Source organism: Tiliqua scincoides, chromosome 4 (assembly GCF_035046505.1).
Source record: "Tiliqua scincoides isolate rTilSci1 chromosome 4, rTilSci1.hap2, whole genome shotgun sequence".
Classification (NCBI taxonomy): Eukaryota; Metazoa; Chordata; class Lepidosauria; order Squamata; family Scincidae; genus Tiliqua; species Tiliqua scincoides.
The window spans coordinates 160,855,060-160,882,391 of NC_089824.1; the positions used below are offsets into that span (position 1 = coordinate 160,855,060).

Below are 27,332 nucleotides of genomic sequence, written 5' to 3' on the forward strand. Positions count from 1 at the left end.
AGTAAAGCATAAGCAAAGTCAAATATTCTAATTACTTACAATTTTATGTCTTAATCATCTAAATTTCCCCCTTATATATGTTATATCTCCAACAGCCCTTTTCAAATTATTATTCTGAAATAATATTCTCTATCTCTTACAATCTAATCTTCAAATCGACAGCTCATTAACTCATTGTTCTCTCTTTCTTGCAGAAAGTCAATATTTGGTTTCCAGTTCTTCATAAAATTTTCCGTTGATTTCTCTTTAAGTAAAGTCATCAGTTTGTCCATCTCTGTAAAGTCCATAACTTTCATGTGCCATTTTTCTATCGATGGAGTGTCTGTAGTTTTCCAATATTGTGCATAAACTATTCTAGCTGCACTTACTATATATAAAAATAAAATTCTGAATCTTTTTTCTACATATTCATCTACCATACCAGCAAAAAGACTGAAGCAGCAATCCAAATATAGTAGATCCCGCCACCACACAGGACAAACGCTAAAGAAGAAGAAGAAGAAGATCTGTGCTCATCTGCACAGCTTCTGGGGAAGGACATTTCACACCATCACTCATGTAGACCTTCAACTTCAGGACAGTTCATATCAGAAAAGAAGGTCTTATAATTTTGTATTTACTTCCTATAAGAGCATAGAGATGCGCAGGACTGTAGTGATTTCTTGGAGGCAAAGCAGTAAAGGTAGTGCCAGTTCAGGTGATTCTTTTGTGCAGCACTTTCATCAATTTCTAGGTGCTGTTTCTGATGAAGGTGTGTGAGGGAAAGCTTAAAACAGCCCTCCTCCTGTATTGATAAATGTGATGTCAGTTTTCAAGGGGGATTGGGGCATTTACGCTTGATGTTCTTTTTGCACTTTGGGTTTGAAAATGGAGTTCGACAGCAGCAAAGTGGGGCTTTCACCACTGCCACTATCAGAAATGGCAGTTTTTCAAGCGACTAAGTTGCACTGTCCTGCCTGGCCCAACCCTGCTGGAAGTAGAGATGACTGGGGTGGTAGTGCAGCCCCGGACAAGATATGACTATGCATCTGGCTGGTCCTTCAAAAGGACACAGTTTGGGGAAGGTGGGTGAAGTGCAAAGGAGAGATGAGGAGGCAACAGCATCTGAACAAACCTCTCCCTTGTTGCAGGTACAACTGCACCCATCCCCCTGCACAGTTGCTGTCTCTGATAGTATTTTGGGAGGTCTCTGGAAGACATATGTTTAAAAGCTTCTTTACTTTTAAACATATGTTTAAAAGATCATTACTAATGATCTGTCACCCTGAAAGTAGGGAGAACGCAAGTGTCGTTAATTAAGGAGCTGGCCATGCTCCCAAGACCAACTTTGTCTAACCACTGCACCATCCGATCTTTCAAGCTGAAGATGTCCTCTTAGTACAATGTCATGTTTAGCCCCTTAGAACTGTTGGAGTTGGTGCAACTCCATCTGTTGTCCAGAGGGGGCAGGATGCTGTCTAAAAAGGGGTCAAACTATGGTACAGTGACCCTGACCTTTCTATCTGTTCTCTCTGTGATCCTTGTGGGGTGTGGCCCTAACCCTTTATCCTTCCCTTCTCTGAGCACCTCCTCTTTGTCCTCTGATCACCGACTTGTTAAGACTTGCACACCAGGACTCTGATGCCCACACCATCTTGAGCACAAGGCATGCAGGGCAAGGCCTTGCTATCTCTAAGTATTAGCAGAACCTCGGATCCTAATCAGATGCTGTAAATATGTACATTCAGTGAAACTGTAAGTAAACAACTTCTTTTGCAACTTTATCAAGCCATTGCCTCTTTGTCTTTTTATTGATTAGCAGTCAGCCGGGTGAGGGAGATTCCCTGAGTTGATACCCAAAAGGGGGGGGGGGTCTGCTGCTTAAGAAACTCTGCTTCCCCCCAAAGAGGAAACTATTTTTAATTTCCTCCAACAAGAACAATGCTGAAAATTTGCTGCAATATGCCTGGGCTGGCCAATGGAGATATCCATTACATAGCTTCTTAATTAGCATATAAACATTTAGTAGCAAGAATGTTGGCATAAGCATTCTAAAACATTTTGTGTACTAAAAACAGCTGTAAAAATAGCAGATAACAGACTGAAAATGCTGACTGTACATTTGGAAGTGCAATATCCTCAATATCTTTAACCACTTTAATGAAAATGGTTCTGTTCCATCATTAACAGATTGTGAAACATTCCATAAAAAGGACAAACTGGAAATATTTATAATGCCTGACAACTTGTACTTCCAAGAAATGGGAAAAATGAAGTATTACCACTATGCAATATCAAGCATTTTTCTTATTATACCTCCATTCATGTCCATGTACAAAGAATCAGATGAAAAGTCTCTGCCCTGAGGAACTTACAGGGGTGGATAGCAACACAAGAGTGACAACAAACAAGGTAGAAGTAAATGAGGGAAGCAGGGAATAATCTGCTGTTGTTTCTGTTACACGTACTTAAGTTTAACTGCAGTAGGAAAGGCGTGCTAAGCCATTGTGCTATCAGGGAAGAGCCTTCAGATTCAGATATATCCCATTAATGGAGCGGATGACCATCTGTGGACTGGGAATGGGGGGCTTGGAAGGGTCAGGAAATAGCTCAAACCGCAAAAGTGTCAAGGCCAGAGCAACTTTCAACTCATTCATGGCAAACTGTTGCCCAATGCAGTTCCTGCATAGAAAAGAAGAAAGGACAATATTACATTTTGAATAGGGGGGAAAAAAGCCCTTCATGGATTTAAGCAGAGAAATCATTAATCTTGGAATGTGGGTCAGGGTTGAGGGGTCATATCTGAAAGTGTTTGGATATATAATTTTCTTTCAGATCCATCTATAAGTTTATATACCTTGAATCAGTTTTGTCTTTCCAAGGAAATAATGGCAGAGACTCCTTCATTGAAGAAATGTAATTTTTAAAAGAAGCATGAAGTATAACATTTTAAACACCTTTACCTTGGTCCAGCTGCAAAAGGAAGGAAAGCGTATGGGTGGCGACTGCTTGAATTTTCTGGCGAGAACCTGAGAGGATTAAAAACCTGAAGCAGAAAATAAAAGGGCTGAACCAGTATGGTCAATAATCTTGGACTGTATTTCTTGAGGAAAACTAGTTTTCCTCTGACATAGTGATGCCTGCTTACCTGTCTCAGAACCCTCCCAAGAAAAGAACCTGTAGCAACCATCAATACAGTGTAACGGAGAAGGAGACAGGGAAAGCATGAACTTAAGGGAAAGCATGAACTTAGGGGAAAGCTTAAAAAATTAACTGCTCTGCTAGAATGTCAAGGTAGTCCTATCAGTTGGCAATGTTTCTTGGCAAACTAACAAAGCGTCTAGCTAGCTAACCACAGACACCTGCAAGGAATGAACTTTAGAAGACAACACACATTTTAATTAGAAAAGCACCTTGAACAAGTCAAAGTGAGACAAGGCTACTCCCTCTTTGAGAGTAAGGAGAGGGTGAAAAGATGAAACGGAGAAAAGATGAAAGTGGGAAAGTACCAGCAAAACTTCTGCTTTTAGAGAGACTCTTTGTTTAAATTGCAACTGAAATAGAAAAAGGGCACATATAGACAAAGCTAGGACAAGATAGTCTTGCCCCAAATTGTAATTCACATATGGGGGCATAGTAGCCATTAGAAGTAGTTCTTAAGGAACCAAAAGGTTGCTTGATTTTAGAAAAGTCTTAAGAGACGCTTAACAAAAGAAGTTTAGAAGTTTAGAAGCCTTTGCTTTGCAGAAGTTGGCAGAGGGCCCCACAGTGATTACTAACACATTGAAAAGGAGAAGATAAGATAGCCTGCTCGTACCAAGCCATCCTAATGAGGGATGAGTAAGTTCTGCCAAGAAAATATCTTATGAAGTCGGCCTTCACATCTGTCTTTGTGTTATACTGCTCTCTTTTAATGAGGCTGGTAAGAGGACATATCAAAAATACTCTTAATTGGAATGATGGATGTGAATAAGGTTCAACACTGGGTCAACACTGGGTAAATGGAATTGTAGCAGCCCCTACTGGTTTTTGAAAACTTTGTAATTCAATATGTTTAAATGCCTAATTTTACCTTTTATGGAAACCTGTAACCTGAAACACACCTATCAGGTGTCTCTAAGGTTATCCACAGCCTATTAAGAGTTTGCCCCATCTGTGATGCGGATTTTCAGCGAATAGGAAGTCTAGATTTCAGACAAAGAGCCAAGAATTGTATAAAAAGTTTCCCACTCCTCTGAAGAGTGCCTTCTGGATTTGAACTGAGTCTCCCAGAGGCCACAGGCATGCCTTGCTGAAACAAGAAACGGCCTTCATCGCCTTCCACCTTTCAGTGTCTTGCTTATTTGGTCTCAGCGGCACTGGACAGACCCACCCCTGTCTACCAACTGGAGCTGCCCTTCTGGGCAGGGTACGACAATAGTATGCAAGCAAGTCATAACGTACTAGAAAACAAGGTGGAAGATGGCCAATGTAACCAGGAGAAAAGCTATTTTAAAGCCACAAAAATGGTGATCAGTTAAACCTTACAGAGCCAACAAAAAGAAGGAATGCAACCCCCAGCAACTCAAAGGACAGGAAAGAGTTAAATTGACTGTGACCAACGTTCTAAGATCAGCTATTGTCCTGACCTTCCCTCCACACTTTTTCTGCTCTATTCCCCTCATCCATTTTAAATCCTGGAAATGCAATAGAGGGAATGACAGTGACAGCCATGGAGGAGGGTGCAGATACGGAGTGTGGCTGTAGCTCTTTGTACCTGTTGGCACGCAACTGGGTATGTCATGGGTCTGGAGGCAGGATGGCATTTGATACCCTGGATCAGGCATTGTCAGATCATGAGGAAGTCCTCCTACCACTGCTCCCCTAGGATTATGAGACTTGCTTCCATTCCTGAAGTGTGAAGCCAGCCTGCTTTCCAGTGAAGTCCTCCAATGCATGACTATGAGTGTGGAGGAGGGGAGGGCAGGGGGCATAGGAGGGGGTAAATGGCTACCTCAACTGTTTAGGGAGTTGGGCTAGCCATAATCATTATTGACGGCCTGCATTAATGTAACCTCAAGCAATGCAACATCTACCCAAATAAAGCAACTATAATTTGGAATAAATGAGGTTTTCTTTATTGGATCAATTTAACATTTGGTTCTGTGATCAAGTCCCAATGACTACACCAGGGGAAAGGTTTTTAGTATGCGGTGGCAGTGAGTGGTTTATAAAGGAGTTCATAGTGGGATGGAAAAGGGGGGAAATTCTTGTAAGAAACTCTAATCCATTCTCATTTAAAGGAATTTCCTGATGTGTAACTAGAGTGGGAGGAATTTTCAGATCCTCTCATTGTGTTTAATGAAACTTGTGAGGGAAGTAACTGCTGGCAGGGTAGATTCTGCTTGAATCTGCTTGACCTGTCTCTTTATAACTCATACCCATCCTTGGGTGTTAAGAGTTGCTTCACCAATCTTTGGTTGGAGACTTTCTCCTAATATTTTTCTTTATTTTTTTATTTTTGTAAACCTCTTCTATACAGCTTCCGTGTGATCCACCAGCCTCTTTTCCTTTGATAACCTCTCAGAACTGCTCCCATATTCTTCCCCATCCTGTTCTCATTCCATCACTAAACACATTCAGTTATTGCAGCCCCGCTGAAAAGAGCCTTGTGTCCTTTGCACTCTGTTATTACCTCAGGATTGTCCCAAATCTCAGGATTTCTGTGAAGACCGTAAATATTCAGTGAAGCAATAAATCCTGTGGTGAAAAAGAGAAAAGGTAATCAGTGGACAGCATGTTTTCCTCATGTTTTTTCCCTACTGTGTGGAGCATTTAACAACCCACTCAGTATATGGCCCACTGTAATCTTAAAACGGCCAATGGTCAGTCTGATCACTAGGCAGTGAGTGAGATACTGCTTACGAATCTCAACTTAGGTGGCATGTGTACATGTTTGTCAGGCATGACAAAAGGACTATGGAACCAGGTTGGCTTATTTTACAGCTCAATCCCAAAGGCTTCAATGTCTGGAGAAACACTTGTTCTGCTGGTGGCAACTACTGTAAACCAGTCTGGCTGCAAAGCCACCATTGTCAGTGCCACCTCCTTTGAGAGAACCCAGAAGTGACAATGTGACATCACTTCCAGGTTTTCTTGGAAGAGGAGGAAGCACTGGTGGTGATGGCTTCACAGTCTGGTTGCCACTTCCATTTCTGGTTTCCATTTGAAGGCACAAAGGCTTGCGCTGTCCCAGCAACCCTGGATACCATGCTGGCGCTAGCCAGCACAGGTAAGGCTGCACTGGGCAGAGTGGGGTGGGGGAGGCTACACCTTGGGGCATTCTTGGGCAGGGGAAGATGGAACAATGGAGGATCAGGCCCAGGACAGGGCAGGATCAGCAGATATATATATCTATTACTTGCATTTAAATTTTTCATAGAATTGCCATACATGACATATAGTATTTCATGATCATTTTGCTCCACTTCTGACATTTTTTAATATACACCTGTGTGAGTGAGGGAGTGATACAACATTAGTTACATAAAGGTCTAGAGAAGGAAGAGTTAAAGACCTTTAGGTAAACTTCGACCATCTGCAAACTTCAAAGGTGTATTCAGTTCTCGAGCTACTTGAGGTACCGGAGGGTAAAGGCGAAGACTTTCTTTAATACACATAGTGCAGTAAGTCATCTTCCCCAGGTCATCCCTGGAAGACATCAGAAAACACATTGGACCTGAATCTCATAAACTATTATAAAAAATAAATCCTACTCAGGGTGGTTTAATGGTTCTGGTGTTGTACTTTGACCTGGAACATCCAGGTTCAAATCCCTTCTCAGCTACCAAGCTTCCTGGATGTCCTTGACAAGTCACTATTTCTCAGTCTCACCTACCTCACAGAATTGTTGTGTTGTGATTGTTGTGGACCACAGGAAGGAAGGAACCATATACACTACCCTGAGCTCCTTGGAGAAAGGGTGTATAAAAATACAATAAATCAATAAATCCAAATGGAATAGTAGAGGAAGACTTTTATTAAGGCCATTTAATAAACTCCAGAAGAAGAGGGCAAGCCTCATCAATAAGCAAGATTCTTCAAACTCTTTAGTGAATACAGGGATGTCCCTCGTATTCACGAATCCTGAATCCGTAGTTTCACTTAACTGTGGATCGGATATGTGGGGCCTCCTGTGTGCCTTCCCCACACCTGCTCTGGAGGCGAGAGGGCTTCCTCAGAATGACCAAAAAGGGGAAAAAAAGTTACTGGAAGTGACATTTCTAATGCCTTATAAGGCTTCCCCAGGCCTCCAATTGCCTTATAAGGCATTAAAAATGTCTCTTCTAATTTCTCTCCAGAAGTAGCTTTTTTTTTTTTTTTTTTTTTTTGGCCTTTTTGGCCATTCTGAAGTCCACAGAAGTCCATGGGCTCTCTTCAGAAAGCCCTCCATAGATGACCAGAGTACAGCTCCTGTCACTTTTGAAGCATTCAGGTGGGGCTATGTCTGGCTCAACATGGATCTGGGGAACCCATGTTGAGCCAGATCTGTGGATATAAAATCTGCTGATAAACTGGCTCCAACTGTATACCAAAAAGTATACCAGAGTCATATGTGATAAGGGCTCTACTGGACACTAACTTAGGTCTCAACAAATTCATAGACCTTGTCTGTGTATCAGCCTTTGGCTCTCTCTCTCTCTCTCTCTCTCTCTCTCTCCCCCCCCTTCCCTGTTCGGAAACTTTTGATCCAAACTACTGAATTTCTTTAAAAAGCAATTTTCCCAGTCTATATATTCATTTTTAAGTCTCCATATTTGACCCCACAACATTCCCCCTGAAAGGTAGGTTATGATGACCCAAGTGGGGGAGGGGCTTCTGCACCCACAAACTGGGCAAATTCTGCACATGTAAATGATGAAAATGCACTGCATTGTGTGTGTGTGTGTTTTGTTCTGCTTCAAAGACCCACAGTTTTCAAAGTGTTCGCATTTTTGTTAGGCAAATGTATGGTCAGAATAGGTATGAATTAAGAGTGGATGAAATAGAATAACTGGTTCAAGTGGGACAGTGTCAGGAGTGTCCTTTCCTGTGGTGTAATTTTTTTTATTGTTCAATTGTTTGCTGGCATTATTCTATGAAGTTATCACACAAACACAAACACATGTTCAGTAAAATAAAAGTTCACAGTCTGCATTTATTTTCTGGCCATTATTTTCTAACAATTACTATTATTTCATGTCATAACTATAACTGAAAATAGTTTTATTCATATAGATCAGGGGTGCTCACACTTTTTTGGCTACTTTGAAACCCAGCAAGGCCCGGAGATCTACCAGAGTTTTTTTTACAGTGTTTGCGCCATCATAACATATAACATTTATGTGTACAATGTATGTTGGTGTACCTTGAGCCCCACTGAGTATAACAGGACTTACTCCTGAGTAGACATGCCTAGGATTAGGCTGTGAGGCTGCAATCCTAGCCACACTTACCTGGGAGTAAGCCCCATTGAGTACAATGGGCCTTACTCCCGGCGTTTCCTCCCAGAGGAACCTGAAGGGGGGGGTCGGCACTCCGCGATCTACTCATTTTGCCTCACGATCTACCGGTAGATCACGATCCACCTATTGAACACCCCTGATATAGATGGTGGGTGTGAAAAATTTATGGGCCTCAAGTGTCCAAAGACCTAGGCACGCCACTGACTTGAAGGGAGAGCTTTTCAAACCTTTTGCCTGATGTGATCCCCTGCCAGATTCCCATGCAGCGGCTATTCCTGAGGAGGGAAGCTTTCTGACACCCGTTTTCTGCCTCACATGGCTGCAATCTCATGCAGTTGGACTGAATTTCATAGAGTTTATGCAGCCTGCACCTTTTGGTCGAAGACTTAGGAAGTCTTCCTAAGCAAATCTGCAGTTTTGCCTTTGTCAGTAAGTAGGAGAGCCATGATGTTTTCTACCTTGTTCTTAGAAATTGTGGAAAAAATCTTGGAAAACATCAAGAATACAACCTGGAAGGGATATGCATAAAGGTGAAGAATAAGAATTTCTGACCATTGAATATTCTCTTTTTCTTCAAGAAGCTCCTTTATCTCCTCTCTGCATCTCTGTTGGTGTTCAGGGTTCTGGGCCATACAATACAGGAGCCAAGAAATTCCACTAGCAGTGGTATCATGACCCTCAAACATGAAAGTGTCCACCTCGGCACGCAGATCTTCATCTGATAATGAAGTTCCATGTTCATCCTAAGAACACAAAGAACACAGGGCTTTTGTAAGACCAATGTACTGCATGAATCACTTTAACAGGATCTGATTCATCCTTCCTTTAAAGCAGGTCTGTACAATCACCCAATCAACCACCAATGATCCATGGGTCCATGATCCTCACCCAGGGTCCATGATCCCCACCCAGCAAATAAGGTTTTTTCCTTGCCACTAACACTTTTGCAGAGAGCCATCTGTGTGATTTAGAGTCTGGTACATCTGACCCCTCTGGGAATGGACTGGAGCATACAGTCGTCTTCTGTGATGGTGTTGCACTTTGCAGGTAAAATGGCTCACGTCTGCCATGACTGTACTCTGCATTAAAAGTATCTGTTGATGTCCCCAAGGCATCTGATGGTCATATTGTTTGGAATTTGATTCAGTTTATACAGTTTGAGGATAGGATAGAAGCCCTTGGAATATGATACCAACTACCTGCCTGCGTGACCCTTGCCCACCTTGTTGAGCCCAGAGAGGACTGGCTGAATGGGTAGGGAGAGTGATGAATGCATCATTAAGAGAGGGGCATTGCCTGGTATGTAAAAAATGGTAATAGTGTGCCTCCTTCTGCTGCTCCTTTGATAGTCAGGAAGAGAACGAAACGTGTGGGAGAAGGGAAGAAGGAACTTATGTAAAGGAACACACCTCTTACAAATTCCACAGAGGACAACATAAAGAGTCTTGACTCTCTTTTCTATGTCTTAGTGCTAGACACACATACTACATCTTCAGACCCACAGGTGAGAGTGGCTAACAGAACCTCCACCATTGCCAGTGAATCAGTGGTGGGGGAGGATTGGAGGAGGGTTGAAGTGAATTGGGGGTGGGAAGGGAGGATACGGGAAGCAGCCACACATAGTGCATCCTAGCCCTCCTTCCCAACCTGGAACCTTCCTTCTTGGACTACAGAAAGGTAAACAAACATGTTCTTTACTTATCTCTCCTGGCTGTCTGGTCTCTGTAATGGAAGATTACTGGGCAGATGATGTGGTACTGACAGAGATTCCCATGTTTTGAAAGCTGGTTAACAGCTCTGGGAAGGGCATGCTTAGTGTCCACAGCTGTAATCAGTTAAGGACAATGGACACTTTGATGGACACCTGAGATTCATTTGGGTTGATGGGACTGCATGGACCGAAGAAGTGGCTCATACCTGAGCCTAATTAGGATAACAAACTCTACAGGAATAAAAAGCAACCCCAGAAGGAGCATAGAACACAGAGGAGGGGAATGCTGCTATCCTGCTGGAGAAACGCAGAAAATGGAGGAGGATATCAAGGCTCTGTCTGACAGATCTGTGCTGGACCCTTCCAAAGACAGATGTGGGGACACTGCTGGATTGTCGCTGGACTGGGAAGATTCTGTTGGACTGTGCTTTGAAGCTGCTTTGGACTTGCACTATGCTAAGTGAAGTTTTGGGGGAAGGGAAAGCCTTTGAACAAGAGGAATTGCTAGGGAGTGTTTGTATAGCAATCAATTTTATTAATTGTTCTCAAACTGATAAGGGTGTTCTGTAGTTCCTTTGCACACTGTAGCTGCTGTTTCTGGAGAAGGGGAGGTGTTAATTAACCAGAAAGTGGGTATTGGAAGAGAGATGGAATATTTTGGATGGGAAAGTCTCCTGCCAGCCTATAGCATGCTTCACACATTCTGTCAGTGGCACTTCATGATCTGGGCTGGCAGGGGATAGGATTTGGCTGTGAGAGACATGAAGATACAGCACTGTTGGGGCAGCTGTGCAGGTTCCCAATTCAAGATGCCTTTTCCAGCCATACACAGAAAGGGGCCTGTGAGACATGAGCCCCCCACTCCACACCACCAATGCTTACTTTTATTGGGGGGGGGGGCTGATCCAAGACTCTTCTATCTGAGAGTTGATAGATCACTGATCACTGACTCAGTGAGATCAGTGATGAGTAATAGCCTGGTCTTCTGTGTGATGTTTGAATGAGCTCCTTGAGGAAGTGCATGCCATACAAGTGGTGTGGTGATGGCTCTACAGACTGCATGAGAAAAGGGTTGTGCTTGGAAAAAAAAAACCCTAATGTCTTCCAGCCCAACTGGAGCTGAAACTACCAATAAGTTTGCTACAGCATTCACCTTTGCACAAAGAAGAATATCCAGAAAGTCCAAACGTCTCTTCTTTAGGATCTTTTCAAGTTCCTGCTCATTCTTGAGGGACTCCCTTCTCTCTCTTATTACCTTAACTGCATTAGGTGTAAACAATGAGTAAAGCTGTAAGCAAACATGTATTTATTTATTCTAAATATTTATAACTCCCCTTTCCCAGCAAATGCCCAAAAGCAGCTTACATTTTCATAAAAACATAAAATAGTAAAAACATGCGATCATTAAAAACAGTCAGGGTCAGCAATTTAGTCTCACAAACAATAAAACTGGGAGAAAAAACAGCATCCAGGGAAAGGCAAAAATCCAGTTACAGGCACAGGAGGCCAACCACCAAAACCCCAACACTTGAGAAAATGAAAATGTTTTGAGCCCTTGCTGAAAAGCTGCAAGGTAAGGCATAGTCCTTAGATTCCACTGGGAGTTCCATCATTGTGGCACCACGACAGAGAAGGCTTGCCTTTGTGCCACAATCCCCCTAACCTGAGTCAGAGGACAGCCCCCTCAGAGGACCTAAGAGAGCTGGTCAGAATGTATGGGAGAATGTGGTCTCTTTGGATAACCTCCAGAGGCTTGAAGCTGCTCCGCATTGCTCGGGAACTGGGGCTAGAATCTGGCATATCTGCTGGGTCCCAGTCCCTCCTCCCGCTCACCCGTCCCCAGGCCCTCCCCCTGCCCCGGAATGCCTACCTCCCACCTCCTCCCCATCTCCTCCCCACCCTCCCCAGACCCTTATGTTGGCTGAGCTTGGCCGACACAAGCCTCTCTGTTGAGGTCGGTGTGGAGGCTGGATTCAGAGTGTGTCCTTGCACACGTGCCGTCCCTTACAGCACATGTGCAACCCTCCTGGGCCGGCACAAGGGATTTGCGCTGGCCCAAGGGCACCTTAGATTGTGCCCTAAAGCATAGGCCACCATGGTCAGGTCTAATTGACTCAAGTGTGGCCACAGTTGGCGCACCAGTCAAAGCTGAACAAAGTCCTCACTGGCTGCAGTTGCCACCTGGCTCTCCAGGAAGAGTGGTGAAACCTCTGTTTTCTCTGGATTCAATTTCAGCTTTATGGTCCTGATCCAGACAGTGCTCCAGGATGTCAACAGTTTCCCTAGAATATTTCCAAGTTTCTCTCTTTCTCTCACAAGTGAGATTGCAGCTGAAGACTTGAGGATAAACTATCCTCAGAAGCATCTGCCATTCCTGGGATACCAGGATACTGGGGCACATCTATATTTCAGAGGCAATTCCAGTGACGTCTAACATTTTCTTTGTTTGAATGGTTATTGGATTAGCAAATAGGGGCAATACAGAAGGCATCATTTTAATGAAGCATTTCATGCAGGTATCCAGGCATCCTGATTTAGCATTCTCAGGAGGAAATTAATGACATAACACATGCAATCAACTGCTAAGCACTGTTCTTAGAGATCACCTACAGTTTGAAAATGTTATTTAAGCATGTGACTGTTGTTCAATATTATTGCCCACAGACTGCAGGAAGGTTTGTTGTCTGTTGCTTTCTTTTATACATATATTCCTGGATCTTCCCTGAGTTGAGTATTTAAAAATTGAAGTCAGCAAGTAGCATCTAACTGCATTTGGATAGACAACACCTATGGCCTAATTCTAACTGTGTTCTCAGCTGCCAGAACTAGTATTCCAGTAGCAGAATGCGCTTTGTGGCATCATAAACACCAATCAGGAAGCATGTGGAACTGTGCATTTTTGGGACAGTGAAACAGACAACAGGGAAGATCCTGTGTGTGGCAACAGCAAAGACGAGCCTCACTGACCTTGGTAAGTTGGACTGAATGGGGCAGATCATAGGGAGGACCCTGGGGCATGTCAGAGGAGGGAGGAGGTGGTGCTTGACATGAGCATCTTGTACTGGATGCTATCCCTTCTAGAATCAATTGACATGTTCCCTTCCTCATCTCACACTTGTGTCATCTGAAAGGTCCAAGGAGACCCATTGGCGATCATGTGGCTTTTGTAGAGGTAAAGGAAAATGTTTTCCCTTACTTCTCCAAAGACTTCCAATTACCCTCCTCCCACCATAGCATGCAGTGTAGCCTGTTTTGGTGTGGCTGCCTGCTATTTAGGGAACTGGATAGGACTGGGCTGAAATAATGCATGCATCTTTATGACTGTGTGTACATTACGGCTAGATGAAAGGTAATACATGATCATGACTATTTCATCAAATCAAATGAATGAAGCTTATTTTCATTTCTACCCTCTCAGTAGCCTTTCATAAACAAAGACTCTTTTAATTCTGTCTTCTACCCTCCCCTCTGAACATTTTGACCTCTCTAGTCATCTTACAATTCAGAGATCAGGTAAGCTCTAAAAATACATTCCTGAAATAGGGCAAAAATTCTGAGCTCTAACTATATGAGAAAGGGATCATCATATAGAATGCTACTGTTGGAAGGAACTTTAGAAATAATCTGGTGCAGCCCCCTGCTCAGTGCAGGCAACTACATAGGGGAGCCCCATATCCACAGATCCTGTATCCGCACTTTCATTTATCTGCGGATCAGGTTCACGTTCCCCCCATGCATGCCTCCCATATGTACCCCCTACAGAGGTGAGGGGAGCTCTGCTTAATACTTTATAAGGCATTAAACACATTTCTGGGTTGTTGTTTTTTAAACGGAAGTCACTTTTTTTGGTCTATGAGTCGTTCTGAGCCTGGCAGAGGCTGCAGGCGGACACACGCTGCCTCTGCTAGGCTCAGAAGATGCTCCAGAGGCAAGGGGAGTGCAGTTCCTTTCGCATTCGGAGGGTGGGGGGCATTCCCTTGTATCTGCAAATTCAGCCATCCGCAGGAGGGTGGGTTCTGGAACGGAACCCCTGAGGATATGGGGCATGCCTATATCTGGCAAATGGCTATCCAGCCTCTGTTTGAAAAAGTTTAATATGGGCAATCATAGCTCCCCTTCGTCTTGCTTCCCCAGGTTAAATAAATCAAACTCTTTTAACCGTTCCTCAGAGGATTTCCAGATCCTTCATCATCTTAGTTGCCCCTGTCTTTAGAATGTAGCACCCAAAATTGGATGTAGTACAATAGGTCTTGCATCTATAAAACATACCTGTGTGATTATGGGCTAGTCTGCAAGCCTTGTGAAACTGACGTCCTGGAGAGCTGCACCAGTACATGAGATCATTATGGTATATGGGATTCTTTAATCTCTGGTAAAATTTGAAGGTGAGACCCAGGACAGTATTGATGTAGGAATTATTCCTATGGAAAGAGAGAAGTTGGAAATCTGTAGCAGATTTGGAAAATTGGAAATCATGAAGCTGATATTATCACACTGGAGAAGACATAGTGGCAAATGTGCATTATGTAGTAAGATAATGTAAGAGATGTGCAAGGGCACACATCATAATAAGAAAACATAAGATGAAATTTTTTTATTTTCACCTCACCCCCAGATAATACACAGGAAAGCTCCATGCCTTAAGTAACTAATAGACCAATCTTTTTTGTGCGATAGACACACTGGTGGACCCCAAGGGTTGGGTCATGGGCAGATCAAGTGGAATGAGATGGCTCATGGCACTGTTTGTCACCAAATCCTATATCCCCATCCCAGGCTGGATGTGCTCCCTGTGACTCTTAAGTTCTACACCAGCAAAAGAACTAGTATTTAAGGAGACCCAAAGGGAACCAGGCAGTGGTTGAAGAGATTCTTTAAAAATCTGATGTAGAGCTGAGGTAGTTGATGGGATAAGGTAGATGATATTCAGTAGCCAAATCCTAACTAACATTCGACGCTGTGATGCAGCAGTGTCAAAATGACCTTAGCTATATGCAGTATGAAAGAAAGGCTGCTGGAGGTATCCCTGAGATAAGGGAACATTTGGATAAGGGAAAACTGGATTTCTTTAACTCAAAACTGACCTATGAGACTGATTATTCTAAGAGCCAATGAGATGCTGTTATGATACAGCATGGAACCAATAAGGTGTTAATATGAGTCAGTTCTTATTTCCATGTACAGCAGAACCTCCAGAGTTGACCACCTCTCTATAATGACCACCTCCTTAAGTTGACCTAATTTTCTAGAGCCTTGGGTTTTTCTAGACCTAATTTTCTAGAGCCTTTTTTCCCCGTATGTTGACCACCACCCTATGTTGACCAATTCCTCCAGTCCCTTGGGTGGTCAACTTAAAGAGGTTCTACTGTATTATAATACAGCTACTCTTGCAAACTGGTAGAGGCACTTTTCAAGTGGTGCTCCTCATATATTTAGCAGGGAGAGAATAACTGTCCCTCTACACCCAAGCACAGTGTCTCTAACCAATAAGGGGCACACCTTCTATTTATTTACTTAATTAACTTTGATTTTGTTGTGGGGGGCTATAAAACCTTCTTTGATCCTAGGTAGCAAATAGATGCCTTTGCTATGCCACTGGCTGAGGGGAGGAGGCAGGCTTCCCCTCAATTTGCACTTTTAAAAATGCCCAGGTGTGATGTCACTTCCAGTTGTGACACTACTTCCTGGGCATCATTTTGAGCTCTGCACCGGGCTACATGTTCATTAGCTACACCACTGGACCCAGCAGTCATTATATGACTGGTTTGCACCTGAAAAATCACTGGAGCAAGTTCTGGCAGCCCCAAGTTGGGAAATGAGGCCCAGGAAAGGGGATAGGATACGGCGGTAGACCTTGCTGCCTTTCCTGTCGCATTCCTGGGCCCAATCCATCCTCATCCCTGCCCTCCCACCATGTTGTTATACTTCTCCTCACATCTGTTCTGCCCTCTGCAGCCCTGCCACCAGATGAAGCTTACCTACTCAATCAGGCACTCCATAAGGATCTGGCACCAGGAGCGTCTACTGTGTTGCAATATGCTTTCTTGCAAAAGTGCGTACACTCATCTCACCTGTGCCAGGCCAGTTAGGATTGTGCCCTTAGTGACATTCATGGCCCAATCCTATCTGGGCCTTGTGCTGCAGAACCCACGTTACAGTAGCCAAGGTGCTTTGCAGCAGCGTGAAAGCTAGTGGCTTCTGTGACTGCTGCCAGAAAGGGGCAGAGGAGCAGTGTGCATGTGAGCAGCTTCCAGGGGCTCTGCTGCTCTTGTTAAGTTACTGGTCAGGACATGACATGGATGGGAATAGTAGGGGCAGTGGAAATTTGGAGGTGGGAATGGGGAAGGCTGGAGGGGGTGGATCCTGGGAGCACCTGCATGCCAAAAATTCCTATCCCCTCTTTTAAAAACCACTCTGCTCCTTTTCTTTCCTCTGACCTATGCCAGCTTTATAGCTGCAGTAGGTCCAAGGAGACCCATGGACTACAAGGATGCCTACACAGAGCCAAGTAGAAAATTGTCTATTTACCTCTGGCAGGCCTATCCCTACCATTGGACACCCTACATGCTCCATCAGCATGGCTGCATCATCGTTAATCAACTTCCTAATCCATCTGTTGTTATTATTGAGATAGAATTGTAAAAAAATGCTGCTGCTGAAAAAAAATGCTTCCATATAGTCAAACTTTTTTCTGAAGTGGAAATAAGCAAATGCTAATCTTGGGGTTGTTGGAACTGTGCAATTGGTTTTTCACGCCAGTGCTATCACTTGGCACAGACAAGTCTCTTTGAGGCTCCCTCTTGTCTGAAGTATACTGACCTGTCTGTCTGACAATTGCTGTGATAGCTGAACGCACATTTCATTATACTATCGAGGGTCATCAAGCTGACATGTTCAAACAGCTCCAGAGACGATGTGGTGCCTTTGGGGACCAGCTTTTCCCATTTATCCTAATATTGTAATCAAAAGACACAAATGAGGTCTCCAGAAAGAACTGTTGATTCAGATAGTACTGGATCTCGTTCTGTAGGTATCCATGTACCTACTTTAAACTGATGCATAGTTCTTTATTCTGCTGAGTGCATAGTTCTTTATTCAGGCTGAACATTTGAGGTAGTTTATGGTATGAAGCTGTAGCAAGGACTGGTTAGAACACGAAAAGCTATTGGTGGAAGAACAAGCAGGCTTTAGGGAGGGACGTTCCACTATTGATCAATGTCTAATCAACATATAATTGAGAAATGTATTTCGAATAGGGTGACTTCTCTTTATGCTGTCTTTATAGGATTAAAGATTTAAAGGTAGCATTTGACTCCATCTTGCAAATTAAGCTATGGGAGTAGCTGAAGGCAGCTAACATTGATTGGCATCTGATATTTTTCATTTAGCCTCTGCATAGAGGAATCTCACTTAAAGTAAGATGCAGTTTATTGGGTCACCTCACAAATGCTGCGCCACAAAAGGGGGTGAAACATTGATATATTTTGGCCCCACTTTTATTTAATTTTTATATTAATTCTATGATAGGCCACCTTAATAACAGTGATTTTCACACACACCCCAAAGATTGCCAGGAGGCATATTGTGACCCTATTACATGCAGATGATGCAGTCAAGAACTCCACTGGCCTTAGATGAGCCCTGAGATAGCTGCATTTGTTCTGTAAGGAGAACCATCTGGAGACTAATTATCACAAAACTAAGATCATGGCCTTTTCCAGGAAGCCAAAGACGTGCTATAAATACTTGGGTATAATCTTCCATTTGAGAGGTTCTAGGAAAGCACATGGGGAACATGTGGCCCTACATGCCCAGAAAAGTTCTCTTTCTATTTTACGATTTATGCATACTAAAGGAGGCCAGTATTTCCCCACAGCCCTTAAATTGTTCCAGGTAAAGGCATCGGTTCAGCTATTGTATGGAGTCCAATTGGAGCCTTTCCCTAACATAACTGGAACGTGTTCAGTCTAAGTTTTTTAGGGCAGCTCTTGGAGTACCAAGTGTCTCTAATGCAATTTTGTGTCTAGAGACTAATCAGATTAAGATTGCGCCCAGAGTCTGGTTAGCAACACTTTTATACTGATTATGATGATCCTTTTGCCCATCTGGACTTGCCCCTCTAATTTTTCAAGAAAAGTTTAAATCCAGATGGATTCTGGTGATTGAGCTAAAATTGGCCTCTATGGAATTTTCCTTGTTGACCCTGCTTAACATGGCTTTTGGCCAGGCAAAAGCAACAATTAACCAGCGTGTTATGCATTCGGAGCAGCAGGAAGAACTTAGCAATGTTAGAAAATTTTGTATTAGGGAGGAACTAAGAGCCCAGTCCTGAGCTCTGTGTGCCAGCTTACTGCTGGTGTGCGCTGTCACAAATGTGCTAAAAGGCATGTTTGCGGGGCTTAGCACAGGCCCAGCATCAGAGCTCATGCTGGGTCAGTGCCTGTGGAGGCTGGCAGTCTGCCACTTGGCAATCGCCCAGACCACCTGGCGGCAGAGAGGTTAATGGGGGTGTGGGGGAAGGCAGCGAGGAGATGTTCCAGGGTGGGCAGAGGATGGGGAGGAGGTGTGGCAGGGGGAAGGAGTGGGTGGGACTATGGAGCTTGGTTCCACTGGATCCAGAGCCCTGCGTCGAACCTGTCAGCTCAACATGGAACTCTGTGACTCTGCGCCTACTCAATAGTGGGCACAGAATCAAGTAGCCCCATTGTGGGGCTACTTTGCTTACATAGGGGAAGGGGACAAAAGTCCCCTTCCCCTGAGGAAGTGGTGGCTGCTGCCCAGGGTGCATTGGATGCCACAGTCACCATTTTGGCACAGCAGCAGCCCGAAGCTCCAGGCAGCTCAGGATTGAGTTGTTGAATATATTGCTGCTCTGGTGCCCTATCTACCCATCTGGAGATTCCAAAGCATAGGTTGGCATTTACATTGGCCCTTTGTAGTGGATTGCCTTCAGGAGTGTTAGAAGGCCATACTGAATGGTATCATTTGTAGAGCGATTATGTTCATGTGGGGCAGATCAAATAGAAACTATTGAACATGTTCTGCTGGTTTGCGAGTTCTAGTGAGATATTCGAACCGCTCATATCTCCGTATTACTGCTTGGGTTACTGGGTTATTCAAGTTGATAGATATTTTTCTTTTATCAAATTCTGATGATACATGCTGGGTTGCTAAATTCTTAGCGGCTGCAATAAATATTAGAAGAAAGATGGTAGATTGTGAATTTTTCGGCTAGATACAGGAGAGTTTCCGGGGGTGAATATATATATATATACACATATACTTAGATTTATGGATGGTAATGATAGTTGTTTTATTTCCTTTATTTTTATTTTCACTACTATGGATTATGGATTTACAAAATTATTTAATATTATAATTTAGAGTAAATGCTTAGGGCGCAATCCAGAGGTGCCCATCGGCCGGCGCAAGTCCCTTGCACAGGCCTAGGAGGGTTGCAAACATGCCGTAAGGTTGACATAAGCCTCTGCGCTGGCTTCCTTCCTGAGGCTTCCCGGCTGGGCCAACACAAGCCTCTGGGATGGGTGGGGAAGAGGTGGGAGGAAGGTGTTCCTGGGCGGAGGGAGGGCAGGCAGTGGGCGGCCTTGGGAGCAGGAGGCAGGGCTGGGATCCAGTGCTTATGCTGGATCCCAACCCCTGTTGGGATATTATTCAACATGTTTAGACTTTTATGATGTATAAGATATGCACGATGCTTATGGTTTTTATTGATTACTTTTATGCTGGTCTGAGACAGTAATAAAGATTGTCTGTCTGTCTGTCAGTCTGTCAGGTGGGCTTAAAAATGCCATTAAAGCCTTTATTACCTACTGTAATGACGATCTTTTGGATATAATGAAGACAAATCCAAAATCATGATATTCCCCAAGGCAGTAAGATGGTCAAACAAAAACTGGAAAATTGGCGCATATAAACTACAACAGGTAAACAAGTTCAGATACCCTGGGATCGTACGCCAACCAAACCTAACATGGTTTAAGCACGTTAAATATATTAAAGATAAAATCAAGTTAGACTTACTAGCCCTGAAAAAATTCGATTACATTCAAGGAGCCTGATATGTGCCAGCTCTCCTGACAGTGTACAAAACTTTGGTGCTGCCTTGTTTGTTATATGGCTCTGAGATTTGGTTTTTGGGTCCATCAGAGCAACTTGAAAAACTCCAGGCACCTTTCTTCTGCAAAATCTTAACTTTGCTACCCTGCAGTGGTACGGCCTGAACTAGGACTTCCAAAAATTGATCTGGAAGACTACAATTAACTTTAAATGCTTACTATTAAATTTAGAAGACCTTCCAACCTTCACTATGCTGGCAGCACAAGAGCGTTAACGGACGAAGTGGAACGATACAGTAGAAATGTAAATGAGCCAACTGTACTCACGGAAAATGGAAAACCTTAATGAAAGATGACAAAAGCTACTTATTGAAACACTATTCAAGGAAGACTGGGCTCTCCTTCAAAAGGGCACTAAACCTCAGCGTTACCCTTTTCCATCTGGGAATCAAACATTCCACCACATTTGATCTGCCTTTCTATTTTAACATATTCACAGTTCCAAAACTGAGACGATCCTACCTGATTGCACATTGCAATGCGCTTCCAGCTGCCCAGATGAGGGGTTGCTTTCTCAAGATACCCCCGGACAAATGCTACTGTCACTTTCCCTTGTCAAAACTTGAAACACCATCTCAAGTTTCATTGCCCAAAACATGAAATGGCAAGAGAAAGGTTTCTAAAGAAATGGCCATCAAAGTATTCAACCCTCCCTGATGTGGCAAGGCTAAAACTATTTTTGAGTACTCTCTAAAAACTGTATTATTGATGTGGCAAACTTCTGTTACAATGTGTTTTTAAATTCTTAATGAATGGTGCATGGCCTATGGGCTATTAAATAAAAAAAAGTTATGGAGCACTGTCAGTGTCAATTGATCACATTGATATTCAAGATTTACATACCCAGAGTAAATACTCCATGAACAAAGTAATTAAGACAGGATCAATTTCCACTGAAATTTAGAAAGGCATTTTTAATTTGTGAATGTAGCATTAGAAGGGAGGGATAAAGCAAAGTAATCAGTGAAAGCACTTCCTTCCTATGATAAGATATTGCATCACATAGGTTAACTTTGATCAATAAAATACAGTAGAACCTCTTTAAGTTGACCACCTAAGGTACTGGAGAAATTGGTCAACATAGGGAGGTGATCAACATACGGGCGGACGGCTATAGAAAATTAGCCTTGAGTCCCAAGAAAAATCCAAGGCTCTAGAAAATTAGGTCAGCTTTGGAGGTTCTACTGTAGTTGATTACAAACATCTTATTTTGAACAGAGGCCTTACTACTTTCAGAACATAGAACCTCAGAAGCTGTTCCCTTTGTGTGGAGGTGTGGCGGTTGGAGAACATGGTCTGTCATTGCGGAGAACAGTGGCACACCTATTTATTCTTCCACCTGTGCAGTGACTCATGGCATCACTTCCCCAAGTGTGAAGACATGGAAGTAATTGGGGGGTGACGTGATGACATGACCGCATTACCCCCAATTACTTCCTACTTGCAAGCCACAGTTTGGAGCAGACACTTTTTCTCCGCTATCCCTTTTGCAGTGGCTTCTTTCAGCAATGTTCAGAAATAATTGCAGCTGCCACTGTACTTGTGCATGCGCACCAGCTGAAGTGGATGGAGTATGTGTGCAGTCACATTTCACAGCACCCCCTTTCATCCTGGTGCCTGGGACTGACTGCCCACTCACCCCTGCCTACTACACCACTGGTGGAGGTAGAACACACACCCCACACATCCATTTCCTGTGGTGGACTGAAAATAAGAGAGAATATGAGAAGGAAAGGAGGAAGGAAGTACTGTATTGTTATGGACCACACCTCCTGCAAGCACCACAGAAGGACAGATGCATGGTCTCAGGTGACTGAACAGCATATTGCCCTCTACAGTCTTACAGGTGACGTTGCATGCAACAGATAACAACTGTGATTCTTACCAGCATCACTGTGACTGACTCAGCCATGAGAGCCAAATAAGGCTTCAGAATCTCATAATGGAATCCTGGAGTCAGCAGCTTCCGGTGCTGTTGCCACTTGGGCCCATTCAGGACCAATAAACCCCTTCCTACCAGGAGGAATGGGAAGATGAAAACACAAGTGTTTGTATTTGACACAAGGCAATAGTCATGCTTATTCATGCCACCAGTACTGAGGGATCAGGGGTTGGTCCGGCTGGCTGAGCCCCCTGATGCTCATGGACCCTTGGTCAGTGCTGAATTCAGCCAGTCCCACCTGTAACCATGGGAGTCTCTCTCACCTCATTCCAGGGGACTAGGTCAGCCCCAAAAAGGTTGTGATGGAGCATGGATGCTCATAGGAATGGAACAGAGTGAGTAAACCCAAGGAGTTTTTCACTCTTATTTTTAATAGTCCAAACATAAGAGGGGGAGGTCATCACCCCAACAAAAAACAAGGCTGTACTCTTGATAGGTTTCCTCACCTTCACCTTTGACTCTCTCTTTGCCTGCCCTCATAGCTGCTGTCTATATGGGGGTCTGTGCCCCACCCCCAGAGAAAGAGTTGATGAGAATTTCACAGAGCCCAGCTCACTTCCCACTGTACACCCAGGGCAGAGTCCCCTGTTGCCAGGTGCACCCAATAGAAGGCAGAGGACAGATATAAGCCCTGCCTAGATCTAAAACTACCCCAGAGCCTTGTCACATCTTCCTGCAGAGGGCTCTCTACAGGGGGAAAGGTTCCTGCATCACCTCCTCGCTGCCTCTGGACCAGGGGGCCAAAGAGTCTGGCCACTCTGTCCCTGGAGGCTGTCTCCTTCCAAGCTCCTGCTGGCCTTCCTTCTCCTGCCTGTCCCTGACTCTGCCCCTTCAGCCCTCTCTCCAGCTCTCACCTGGCCTCATCCTCCATCTCTCCTCTTCCTCTTTCTCTTCTGAGTTTGATTCTCTCCATCTCAGTCAACTCTCAACCTCATTGTTCCTTCTCCTACATGCCTATTATTGGCTGGTACCAACTGCCCAGCCCTTCTTCAGCAAGAATGCCAGTGGCTGGGGCCTCGCCAATCTCTTTGCCCTGCCTTCTCACTCTTGCAGCCGGAGTTCAGTGCTGACGTTGGGTACCATGGTAATGAGCTCCTGAACGTGCCTCGTTCTTGCTCACACATCTGGAGCATGCACTGAGGCTCACAAACCCCGAGTGCCATGACTTACTAAAAGACTGTCAAAATCTAGTTTTCAGCCTGTGTATTTCCCTACAATTCTACATGTGCAACTTTTATGTTTAGTGATGTCATAAATATTTGTGTTTCTCTATCACACCATACCTCATCTTCCAAATACTACAAGTTACAGAATTTCCAGATGTAGCACAATGCATTTAAAACTCAAGATTCCCAAATAAGGCAGGCAGAAATGTGCTAGCCAAACAAGAACAGCAGGCAGGTAATGCCACTGGCAGGCACCAGTTTGGTAGAAACCAGCAACCACTTCTTGGGTCTTTGCATTCCAGGATACCATCATGTAATATAGTTACAGTTTAACAAAGATGACAGAATATATAGTGAGTTATATATTTAATGAAAGACAATACATACCAATCCATGGAATTAAGAAGTTGTATATTATAGAAGGTTTAGAATCTGAATAGTAAAATGAATAAAAAAAATACTAGTATGAGATGATACAAAGTGTTTGCAAAAGCATATTTCAGTAATTAATTTTCTAAATTGTCCTCTGTTGCCTCCATGTAGGGAAGTGTTATGGGGGGAGGGGGGACTAATATCTGGCATGTCACCTCTAGCTTTGGAAGTCTTGGACCAGCCCTGAGTTGAATCACGTGAGTTGTAGCAAATGGCTGTTTTAGACTTAAATTGCAGCTTTGTAGAGACCGTTTTCAGCAGGAAAAAAGCCTCTGAGATAATGGTGCTCCCTGTCTTTGTTCTGCAGTCACAGTTCAAGTTGTGGCCCCATGAAGCTCAATTCAAGAGTAAACTTAAGCCTGTGAACTGAGGCTTGACGGTTAAATGATCAAAAGAGAATGAAGAACTTTACAGCCCAATCCTGAGCTGCCCAGGGCCCAGAGGAGCAGTGGTGCCAAAATAGCTGCTGCTGCATCCCAGGGACTTCAGGCAGCCGCCAGCGTCTTCTCAGGGGAAGGGGGCATTTATCTCTTTCCCCCAGAGAAAGACCCAAGCCTCCTTATGGGGCTACTCAAGTCTGTGCTGGCTGTTTTGCCGGTGCAGAGTTGAGAGGCCCAGCTTGGGACCAGGAAGCCCGACACAGGGTTCTGAATCTGGCAGAGCAACACTCCACCGGTCCCACGCAGTCCTGCCTCGCTCCCTTGCCCCACCTTTCCCCTGCCCACCCTCCACCCACGAGCGCCTCCCCCCCATCCTAACCTTTCCACTGCCTGGAGCCTGTCCCTTACTCTGGGTGGCATGTGATGGGCCTCCAGTGCTGACCCAGTGCTGAGTGTTGTGAGGATGCCTTACAGCATGTTTCTAACACTCAGCACTGGCGATGGGCTGGCTCAGTGAGCTTAGGACTGGGCTCTCCCACATCTCTCGTCACAAATATACATGCAATTTCTCAGAGTATTTTGGGATATTAGCTATGATCAACAAATGGGTCCATTACAAATGCTGGTCCAGGCACATGTCACCTGTGAAACAAATAGTGCAGTATTTTTCAAATTATAACATGTATCTGAAATGAATTTAAAATGTCAATAAAATCAAATAGTGTCATACATACTGTATAGAGATAAAAGTGCATATAATTTTAATGATCTCTCTCTCTCTCTCTCTCTCTCTCTCTCTCTCTCATACACACATAAACACACACACTCATGTCATATTTTGATCAGAGGTATGTAAAATACACTTTTCTTACCGCCTCTGCTGAGTACTGTCTTTGCATATTCAGGGTGGTTGATACTCAGGCAAGCCAAGAAGCCTCCATACCATAGCTGATGACAGTGTGGGTATTTTTCTGTCCATGCTGCAAGGCTCAAAAACTCTTCCTCTGGTTTCAGCTGCATTATATTTGTTCAAAGGTCAGTTCAGATCACCAACTTTGAATTTGTGCATTAATCAGTCAGTACTGTGAGCTGAAACAGTGCATTGCGTTCTGCTGGTGGGAACTCAGGGGTGGGTGCGTGGGATAGCAACATGGGGTCTCCTTCCATGGTTGGACAAGTGGCAAGGTCGGCTTCAAGAGTGCCCACTTTCTCCATGCTGGACTTGGCAGAGGCAGAGTTCTCCTCTGCCCCATACATGAGTTCAGAGTTCAGATGGGGTGGGGGCTAAATGCAACCTTGGTTCTCCTCCAACTGGCCAAAATTGTGTCTTATTTGGTCCAGGACCGCCCAAGAGCTCAGCATGGCCCTCCAGCCACTTTGATGGTGCCCAAGGTTTTTAGAAGAATTGCGTTTTGTCATTAAGTTCCCCTGAATTTTTTTCCAACTTTCAACACTCCCTCCTCCAGGAAAGCACTAAAATGCCCTCACCTTCATTGTGGGGTGTTTCAGTCTATCCTCAATCACCATAACCATTTCTGTAGCATATCACTAAATTTGAAATGACTTTGCAATGAAACCTGTAACCAGATGTTTAGTCCAAAGGGGTTTTAAGAATGCTAACTGTGCTTTTGACAAGTGGCAAAAATCTTGCTTCAGTCTTGAGTACTATTTCTTTATGGAAAGAATCTTAGTAATGCTGAAAGGGAACAAAGATTATGGTGCTGACTCCAGAAAACATTAGCAAATCATCAGATATGAAATATCTTTTTTCAGATATCTTTGTTTTCAACCAGAACAGTCTTGTTCTTAACTTTGGACAGCCAGAAACCTCTCCTAAAACCTGACTATATTCTGAGCTATAGTTGGTCACATTTTGTGAAAGGAGAGAAAAAAATTGTCCAGTGCAAATTTAATAGCCTAAATGAAACAGATGAAAGCAAACATAAAATAAATGGAAGAGCAAGCTAAGAACCATTTATTTTCAATCACCATAGATGAACATCACAATCCTTGCCTTGTCTACTCAGAAGTAAGTTCCACTGTGTTCAATGGAACTTACTCCCAGGAAAGTGTGTGTAGGATTGCAGTTTTATTCTGTGTTTGAACAATCACTTGTTACTCCATTATTTACAAAGCAGTCTCTCTTTCTTGTTTTTCTCCCTCCCTCTCCTCCCTGCATCTCTCTTGGCATATTTGTTTTGATTTTCCTTTCCCTTTTTCCTAATCTCTTTCTTTTGGTTTGAAAAAATCTGTGAGATAATCTTTGTGGTTCGGAGGCAATCAGCTGGAGGACCAACTGCTTGTGCTATTAAGGGGAGGGAAGATCTAGAATAAGCTATAAACACAGCTTATTAGTAGAAGGGTAAAAAAAACACACCTCACATTTATTTGAGAAACAAAGGAAGGCCAGGCAGCACTTACCAATCACATTCAATATCAGGCTTACACAGACACACATATACAATACACAGTCCACAGCTTCAGCTTACCATTTTGACATGGCCATACAGCCAGTGGCTGGGTGGTCCCGGAAAACAGCTAAGAGCTTTGACCATATTCTGCTTCCTCCAGTATAATTGGATGGTTTTCAAGATCACACAAAAGAGACCCAAAATAACCAGCAAGTAAAAAACATGAGAGAACTCCTCAGACAGCCAAAACCAAGAAAAGTTTGTCCGAGTCTCTGCTTCAGCTCCCATTCTTTCTCCTGTTTGTACAGAAAATGCTGTGTGGCTTTCCACAAGGCAGTTGTTCAAAGTGCCTGATGTAATCAGAATACAAGGATCAGATTCCAAACCTCTGTGCCAGTTTTAAAGGTGGAGCCCTGCTTCCTGCTGCATGTGGTCGCTCTGCAGCTGTAATCTCACATCAGAAAAGAAATGCTTGACATATCTTTTCATTGTAAGTGGGTCAAGGGGCAAAGAAGAACTACCAATTAAAACAGGTAATGTGCTATGTGATCAGGCATAATTACTTAGAAAGCCACTTGAAATTTTCTTTGAACTTGTGGTAATCTGGAAGTTCCTGACGAGGACCCCAGGAAGCTGCCTCGCCATTCTCTAGCTTGCCAGCACCTCACTCTCTGCAAGGCCTTGAGGGAGAA

The 27,332-nt window shown here is 43.8% G+C and overlaps 1 protein-coding gene across 1 annotated transcript; it reads right to left on the bottom strand.

Moving 5' to 3' along the window:
- On the bottom strand, positions 1–26,951 carry LOC136647448 (cytochrome P450 4B1-like). The gene is made up of 12 exons (XM_066622981.1): positions 26,719–26,951; positions 25,102–25,243; positions 23,801–23,849; positions 22,195–22,318; positions 16,993–17,123; positions 14,443–14,594; positions 11,327–11,433; positions 9,015–9,205; positions 6,536–6,669; positions 5,654–5,718; positions 2,943–3,025; positions 1–2,661 (listed from the first exon to the last, which is right to left on the bottom strand). Exons 1-12 carry the CDS (start codon positions 26,926–26,928, stop codon positions 2,493–2,495), a joined length of 1,557 nt encoding a protein of 518 aa, XP_066479078.1. The 5' UTR covers positions 26,929–26,951; the 3' UTR covers positions 1–2,492.
- Between the last annotated feature and the right edge of the window lie 381 nt (positions 26,952–27,332).